Genomic DNA, 9,364 nt, shown 5'->3' with positions numbered 1-9,364 from the left:
TTGGCTCACTTAACTTGGACGTTTCGGGTTTGATTTCTAATTATTTATGTGTTTTTCTTGGTAGGTACCTTATTTGGAGTTTGATGCTTAATTCGGAATAAAACTGAGTATTTATCACATTTTCATCTCATGTGGAAGAGACAGAAAGGAAAGAGCACCAGGGGTATTTGGTGATTTTGTGAAAATCAGAGGTTAGATAGCAAGTGGAGTCTATGGTGAACCCAATGGCAAAAACGGAAGTTGAATCGGAGTTCGGACGAAGAAATTACGAAAGAAATAAGTCGAAGGGTATTTTTTATCTTTTCTGGAAATTAAAGGAAGTAGAGATAAAGTTAAAGACACTCCCTTATTTTCTAAATGAGAGGCAAAGTCCAACATAAATGAGAAAGAAAAGTCAACTAAGCCCTAAATTGAAATTGCGACGGATCTAACGAGTGAAGATTAAAAACATAATTGAAACGAGAGAGCTAAGTTTAGCCTCATATGCCAAGGCTTGGTTGGTATTGAAAACAGTGAAATTAAATCACTTAGTAAGATCATTAAAACCCAATGCCATAAAAAATACCAATATCCGCCTTTAGTTGAACAAATCATCAATCAGTGGCCTAATACTAGAAACTGCAGTACATTTTTGTCGAAAACTCTATATCCAATCTGGCACTCTAAACTTTAGAGAGAAAGCACCAAAAAGTTAGAGAGATCCTCCACTAAATCATCCAAATCTTATATGATTACAGAGACAAAGAAGATAAAAAAGACAAATTAGATCCTTGGGTTTACGGATGAAATTGGAGAAGAACTCAAATTAAAGACATTAACTTTGGGGAGTATCAGTTAAATTAGATTAATGTCCCCTTATAAATCTATTGTCCACCTAAAATTTCTATATTTTTTGGTTTGTACATATAAATTGTTGTCCACGTAAGATATTTGTTTGTCCGTATATTGGCCACCATAAACAATTTTTTATTTTTGAGAAATCGACTACGATCTACGTGAGACGTTACAAGACATTGATACATCATGAAGATGTGATAGGCACGATAACTGTCTAAGTTCAACATTAATGAAAGAGGCCTAAAGCCCGACAAAATGAATGAGGCATAACGCCCGACAAATTTATTACATTATTTACACCTTTAATAACCCAAGTTTAATAAACTATAGATTCCACCCTCCTTGAAAATCGAACCTCAGACCTCCAAAATTTTAGAGTTTATGTCAACACTTTCTACCACTTCGGCAAGCAAGTTCTAAAAGTAGTCACATTTATATGCCTTTATTTATACTGGATCATTTAATAGCATGATAAGAGAGTTCAATAGACTCTCTTATATGCCTTTATTTATACGGAAGAACCATATTTCATGTCAATAGGTGGTATGAAATCCAACCTAGGAAAAGTTCTAAACGCCGTCACATAATTCCCACTGGCACCTTCCTCAACCAAAATGTGTTGAGCATTTGTGGTGAATGAGACGGCAACAACAATAATGTAAGATGTGTATAGAATTACCTTTACACAAACACCAGATATATACATCCATCAGTATATCTAATATCAGTAAATAACAATTGGTAAACCTATACTACCAACGAGAGATTACAATCTAACAAAGCAAACAACTGATACCATGACAGAAATTATATAAGAGTACCGAATATAACTCAACAAAAGTTTGAATTATCAAGTCCAAACGGGACAAAACTATACATAATGCGTAAACACAAAACCACATATTTCACCATCTTCTTAGAAAAAAGAAAAAAAAAAAAAAAAAAGGTGCGCCCTTAGGTCTTAGGCGCGTCCTACCAAAACTCATTTATCATTTAAGGATCCTCCTTTAGAGAGGAGTTTTAAAAGAAATAACCTAAACCCATTTATAACAAACTCTATAGTATAACCAATTGGAAAGTAATATCTGCACTAGGTATCATGGAGCTGCGCAAGGTCGACACTAATCGCTTCATGAGCGAGACCGAGGGGAGAATAGAGAACGGGGAGAAAAAGGTTTAGCATATCTCGGTGTAGCAAGACCATCGATGGACCTATAATCCGGCATGATTAAACCAACTCTTTCTTCTTTAGGCCCATTAGAAATCCTTCCATTAAATGAAGTCCATTTAGTAAATTTCTTCAACCATGGTTTATTTTTTGTTGGAGTTTTAGGGTTTTCAAACCTTCTGTCACATAAATATTCCTTAATAATCTCCAAATTTTGCTCCATAATTTCCATTCTAGGGTAAACTAGTGGGTTCCCTTCAACTTTGAGTTTTTTAAGCTTCTTGAGGCACCCAACTGAGTCAGGTAAAACTGTAATTCTATTGTAACTTATGTCTAATTCTACAAGTGAGACAAGAAGGCCAATTGAGTAAGGTAGGGTTTCCAAGTAATGAAAATTTTGACTTATGTTGAGTATCTCGAGGTGGATTAGGTTTTCTAAGCCATCAGGCAGAGATCTAAGGCAATTGAGGCGTACATCTAAAATGCGGAGGGTGATCATGTGAGATAGAGAATGAGGAAGGAAAGCTAGTTTGTTTGAGTTGACTGAGAGCTTTTTAATGTTGACCAATTCGAATCCAATGGTGTCTGGTAACTTTGTCAATTTGTTGAAGTTTGCAGTTATATCTTCAAGTAACCTGGACCATATAAACACCCAAAAGAAAAACATTTCAAATTTGAGGCCAAAAAAAAAAAGTTTCCATGTATATTAGATGGGTAAGGAGATTGAGACATTCACTTGGTAACACTTTATGTTTATCGTTTAGTAAATAGAAAAAGCGTCGCCCACGTTCACTTGACCAATTCTTAAGAAAGAGATCCAGACAAAAATCTTTTTTTGTTTGAAATTGTAGGATTCAAATTCTGATCGTCATCTAGTAGAGACGTGTGTGTTACCACTCAGTTAAAGTGAAATTCAACCTCAAGACTACTTTTTGTGAGAACAGTTTTCATAGGAGAAGCGCGATCTAGTAACCAAGAATATAATGTCTAAATCTTCTCCACTCATTGTCAATTGATTGTGGGTTAGACGACCACACAATTAACATTGTATAAGAGCTAGGCCCATACGTGATACATTTAAAAGTCACACGTGTTCCACTTCACCCGAAAAGAAAAGAAAAACATGTGATAGGCTCAAAGAACAATACATGTGAGGGGCGTGTGAGAATAGTACCTCATGAGAGAAGGGTTAACTAGTAACTAAGAATATAATATCTAAGTACTATTCACTCATTCTCCATTGGTTTGGAGCTGGATGACCACAAAACTAACACTTTTCTACTTTAACCATTAATTTGTAAAGACTTAATAACACCTAGATCAATATATATTTTATAATCTTTTTTGTTCAGTCAACTATTTTTCTTTTGCCGAATATGCTCTTGACGGATTGTGTAGAAGTTGGGGTTCGAAGTTTCTACCTTCTAAATGTTTTAAAACGTAATATTTTGTTGACTCTACCTTCTAAATGGGCAACGAGTGAGCTGCCCAACCAAACCACAAAAATCTTTTATGTGATGGTTTACTTTTATTAATGTTTATCTTGGTTTATTTTTTATTCCCTTAACTAAACTATGAATCTTTAGGTTCTTAAAATATTTATTAAGTTTTGAGTTTTATAAATTTTCATCGTCAAGGTGTCGAATTTGTAAAAGTACTTGATATGTACTACCCGAGAACAGAAGATCCTTGTATCTTGATTAACATGACAAAAATTACAAGATATTGGTAGAAATTCTATTTTATTTATTTATTATAAGCATGTTATTATTTATTTTATTTAGAGCATAGAATTTTCTATTAAGTTGATTTCATTGGAATATTAAAGTAACCTTTTAACCTAGGTCCATGATTAATACAACTTCAAACATGTATTGCCCAGTTGTCACGACTTTACTTTCTCGGGAGGTGTCGTGCAACCTCAGCTATTGGACATAAATTTGAAAGGTGTAATCTTAGTCAAGAGACGTGATTTCAAACTATAAAGATAGGTTTTGCGATGATATTTTAAGCAATTGAAGGAGAGAGTATATTCTCAAAAAAGATTCCCTCCTATATACAAGTTAGATAAAAAAAATTAATTGAAGTGTTGTTAACTGTTATAAAGGGCATGAGAAAAATTAAATCGAAACAACTCAAAATTAAATTGGTAACAGTTTTAAGAGAAAGAAACTGACCTGCAATTTTCAATGGTTTTAGGCAGAGAGTGCAGAAGGTTGCCAGATACATTCAAGACCTTGAGTTTTGATAAACATCCAATTGAGTTTGGTAGGGTTTTGAGTTGGTTTGAGTGCACATCCAGTATCACCAAATTCAACAATCTTGCTGTTAATGACTCTGGTATCATCTGTTCATCACCAAAAATGAATTTACAAATTATATCTACAAAGTTGGATTTGAGTGAGTTTGAAGGCTTGAAAGAACCAAGATTTAGACCCCATCCCTACTACTAGTCTACAAAACTTTTGCATATAAAATAAAATTTGTACAAAATAATAATGACTTCCACCTTCAAAATATATAAATGCTTCTTTTTTGCATATGGATATTAATATTAAACTATCTAGTTCTGCCAAAAAATGAAAAAAAAGAAAAGAAAATAAATATTAGTAAAAACCCTCCCCAAAAATGTAAACTAGATAGTCTTCAATTTTTTGTCCAAGTCTGGTGACTTGAAAGGTGTAATTTTCAACCAATAACTTTAGCTTATCAATTAAGTTTTTAAAATTGAGAATCAAATCACATCTTTTATGAAAAAGGGAAATAATAAAGTTACAAAAGATTTTGACTAAAAAAAGGTTCGCAGCTGATGTGACGGGTGTGGTTTCAAACTTTGACCAAATCTAAGCCATTGAGAGATGAAAATCACAACCGTCACATGAACTGAGAACTTCTTTTTGTCAAAATCTTTTGTGATTCTAGCATCTCTCATGTATGCCATGTCGATCAAGAGTTCAAGCCTTCAAGGCTTATCATCAACTTTTCTAGTCCTAATATATTCATGCATATCATTTTCTCATAGTTGTTTTGAAAAATCTATTTTGATTGGATGATAATATATTTCTCAATTGGAGAGACCACAAATCTTACTTTTTCGAATAAATATAAACGTAAATATAAATATATATACATATATTTTTATATTGGTAAAGATGAAAAAAAGAGATTATATATACCTCAAGATTGTTGTTAGAAAGATCTAACTTGAAGATCATAGCTAAGTTAAGAGAAGGATTAGGGAGGGAATCTAAAGACATCCCACTTAAATTAACATCCTCAAATCTCTCTACTTCATCTTCAATTGGTGATCTTCTACTACTACTACTACTTTCATCCTTCTTATTCTTCACTTCCATCCAAATATTTTCTTGTTCATACATCATCTTTTGTTATTTATCTCTCACAATTCCCACATCCTCTATAGAGAGAGAAATATGAGAGAGAAAGAAAGGAAGACCTTAATTTCTTTCAACTAATAAAAGAGATAAAAGAGAGAGAAAGAAAGAGATGAGTGAATGGCGGATAGGGCAGGGAGAGAGTTATAAGGAGGCGATAGAAAGAAGAGAGAGAAAGTGAACGTACGGAATGTGACACGTTTGAATGACGACAATACGTACGAGCCCGTATGAAGGATTTTGGTTGGCCACGTTTCAATTTTGAAAGTCAACGTTTTCGTAGGTCAAACGACGGTTGCCCATAAATTGAGGAGGTCTCCTTTTATTTGGTGTGGACTAAATTTCCAAGTTTCTCACCCCTATCCAGGGTCCCAATAAATCGGCACTGATGGTTCATTGTTAGAGTTGGAGTAAATTTAGGGGATTTGTTAGGGTGGGAAGAATGTCTGATAACCCAAAATTCACGATGGACACCTGAATCAAGTAGAGTCCATGGACACCCAAAATTCGAAGACAAGTCCAACCTGACCTGCCTAATGAAATAAATAGGTTGGGGCTAGTGTTTGAAGTATCCGAAATTGAAATTAGTCCGACCGGTTCGTATTTGCTCGACATTATCCGCTAATTAATGTCTATCCATTTAAGGATACAGAGTAAATAAAAGAGGTTTAATTTTACATCGTAAAGAAGCACTATGTTTTTTATGAAAATAAGATTGTAGTGATAGAAAATTCAACTTCTTTTCTTACGAAAAAAAAGTGATTAGAATTAATTAAATGTAAGAAGACTCGAAATTTAATCAACATATATATAATTTTCATAATGATTTTCAAGTAATTTGTAGAGACTGGGTATAGCCCGTGCCCGTAGGGCATGATGTGAAATCTAGTGAACCTAAATACTAGGCTAATTAGATCAAATTAAAACTCGCAAGTGTACGAACCGTATGTAAATATGGCAAGAATTACGAGGTCGATCCCACGAAGATTTGTTTGGAATTATAATCTAAACCTAAAACTAACTAATAAACTAGGAAAAAAAATAATTGATTTTGAGGATAATTTGGGAAACTAAGAATTTAAATTTAGAAAACAAAATAAAATTGTAATGGAAAACTATGAGTTGATAAATCTAGGATATTGGAATTCACCACTAACAATCATATTCAAATCTAATATCTAATTCAAATTATTATCCCTCTTTTATAACTCAAAAATTGTTAGAACTCAATCTTCAATTTTCGGATGATAAAACAATAAAGAATCTTTTTGTAATTAACTAAACCCATAACCCACTTCACTTAAAATATCATGCAATTAGGAGCCAAGTTGTTAGTTTCTTAGGCTAACCGAAGTACGGCTGATTCAAACATTAAAGTACATGAGAAGAGATAATAAAATAAATACGATATTAAAATTTAAATACTCATGTTAGGGTTTCATCCGTTATCCTAGTGGGAGAGTTAAAAACCCATGAATATCAAAGACATGGTTCAATTAATAATAAACAAGTAAAAGAAAAGAGTGAAGAAGATAAAACCGAATTGATATTTGATGAAGCCCGTTACTCCCGTCTTTCTCCAAAATTGTCTTCAATATAGCCCTTGAATCTCCCAAATTGTTGCACCCAAAGAAGTTAATTTATCTCTAATGTTGCTCCTCTAAACTTGATCTTTTCACTGGTGTGTGGGGGTGTGTCTTTGGTGTGAAGTATTGGTCCCTATTTATAGAGTGGTAATGGTGGACTTAACAGGAACACTGAGTCTGCTTGGGTTGTAAGGGGCGGTTGCATTGGCATGAAACTTCTAAAAAGAGAAAGTTGCTGTCCAAGAAAGCTAATTGATGGAAATTGCTAAAACCCCTCTGAATTCCTTCTATGAGCACCCAGCTAAATTGAATAGGTGGACCGTGTAAACTAAAGATGCTTCCCAATTGATTGGAAATCAAAACAGTAACTACTTAATTTGCTTAACTTTCACGTGGGACACGCTATTACTTTTCTTACTCCCTCTCACGTCATCATCCAATTTACTGATCTTCTTGGCAGCAATGCCTTATTATTTATTTAGATTTCTACCCAAGCAACTCCTGGTACTTTAAGTTTAGTCCCTATGGACCCCCATTTGACTATGCTTTCGAACAACTTCCATCTTCCATAAACTCTAAGGCACAATTTCTTCTAATACACAACTTCTTTGTATTTTAGGGAGTTTCCTGCAAAAACCATATAACGTAATCTATTCCACTAAAATTAACATGTAAAGACTATAAAATACAGTCTGAAAAAGGAGTACTTTACGTACTCATCAGGGCAAATTTTTTATATTTATGTTATATAAAATTATCAAATATTTTGATGTTATACAAATATTGAAGTAATAAAAATATATTTAAAATAATAATCGAGATTATATTGAGTTGTTTGAAGGGAGAAAGAGGAAAGAGAGAAAAAAGTTATAGAGTTTTTAGGGAGTGGGTAGTTATTTTGACTGTTAAATATCTATCTTTTCAAAGACTCTTTAAAAAGAAGGGTTGTGATTTACAAAAGAAAATTGGACGACCGAGATTTATAAACCAAAGTTATTACATGGCACCAAAACCTATGTCATTTGTTATATAAACGTTGTACGAACATAAAGAGATAGAAGAGAATCTCGTTTTTAGGACAAGAACGACTGGTTTGGTATGTTGGTCTTGGCAACTATAAATTGTGAAAAAAAAATATTGAGAATAAATTGTGACCATAAATTTTAAGACCAATAATTGAAAATAAATATTAACTCAACCACAAGAAACTTTTGGTTTACTGTAAGGTTAAAATCTATATAATAAAACAGGTTGAAACATGCTGACTAGGACAAACCAAGAGATAAGTCTTGCCGTCCATTTCGTTTTATCTGAAATCTTGATCGTTAGATCTTTCACCTACTTAACAAAAAAGGTCAATCCGTTCACCCCCTCATTAATACCATTAAATTAAATAAAACATTCTCTTATTTTAATCTTCTTCTCGGAAAAGTCTTTATCTTCTTCCAAACTTTTGAGCACTATCTCCTTTCTCTTTCCCCCAAAACCATAACGGCATAACGCCTCTCTCTTCATCTCCATCTTCGATTCTTCAGTTACTCTCATTAATCCCCTCATTATGCCCTATTATGGGTTATTACACTCTGGTCTAATCCTTCATGTAGTAGTTATTCTATTCTGTCTCTCCCTCTCAAGCGTATTGCTTCAACTTAATGTCAAGAGCGAGATTTTCAATTCAATAATCCAATTTTTTTTTTGTTACAAGCAGACTTTCCACCAGGAATCATCTCGGAAATGCTTTCTGTATGGGTAAGTCGATGAATGATCCACCAAAAAAAACCTTAATTTCTTTTATTGGTAACCCTAAACATTAATTTGTCCCTCAAATTAATTTCTCAACAAAATTGCATTCAAAAGTGAAGAAATTTTTGGCTCTTTGCAGCAGGTATTCGGTTCATAGATTGATTGTTATATGATTTGATTTTCTTTACTTGGTTGTCAGGATTAGATTCTTCTTATGTGTTTCTCTTATTAGGGTTGTGATTAGTAAATGGAGTTTTTTTTCCACTAATAATCTTTCTCCATGTTTCTGATTTTAGGGTTTACAAGAATAAAGGTGAGCACAGGTATGGTTCTGATTTCAACTTTGTTTGTCTCTATGCTTCTGATTTCAGGTTCACTATAACCTAAATTCTCTTTGTTTGTAATTAAAACAAAAATAGATTACAATCCAAATATGGGCTTTCAATCGATTTCACCCCATTTTTCTTCAGTTATGTTAGGTATGCTTCGATAGATAACCAAAATATGTTCTTTTATGATTACAAATGTGTGCGACGTTAGATCGGTTGGTCTTAGTGTTCTTCGTCAGAAAGAATTTTGATTTACCACCAATCAGTTTAGTTTCCAATGCATCCTTTCTCAGTTTTGGATATAAC

At 33.3% G+C, this 9,364-nt stretch overlaps 1 protein-coding gene across 1 annotated transcript; it reads right to left on the bottom strand.

Annotated features, from left to right (window-relative positions):
• Positions 1 to 1,503: 1,503 nt before the first annotated feature.
• Positions 1,504 to 5,518, bottom strand: PIRL6 (plant intracellular ras group-related LRR 6). The gene is made up of 3 exons (XM_086664334.1): positions 5,182 to 5,518; positions 4,183 to 4,352; positions 1,504 to 2,640 (listed from the first exon to the last, which is right to left on the bottom strand). Exons 1-3 carry the CDS (start codon positions 5,386 to 5,388, stop codon positions 1,968 to 1,970), a joined length of 1,050 nt encoding a protein of 349 aa, XP_086520460.1. The 5' UTR covers positions 5,389 to 5,518; the 3' UTR covers positions 1,504 to 1,967.
• Positions 5,519 to 9,364: the final 3,846 nt, after the last annotated feature.

This window comes from Eschscholzia californica, unplaced genomic scaffold, assembly GCF_041429995.1.
Source record: "Eschscholzia californica isolate CP2 unplaced genomic scaffold, dmEscCali1.0.p SCAF_2, whole genome shotgun sequence".
Lineage (NCBI taxonomy): Eukaryota > Viridiplantae > Streptophyta > Magnoliopsida > Ranunculales > Papaveraceae > Eschscholzia > Eschscholzia californica.
Note: the sequence above shows the minus strand (reverse complement) of the source record. Positions and strands in the feature narration are given on the sequence as shown.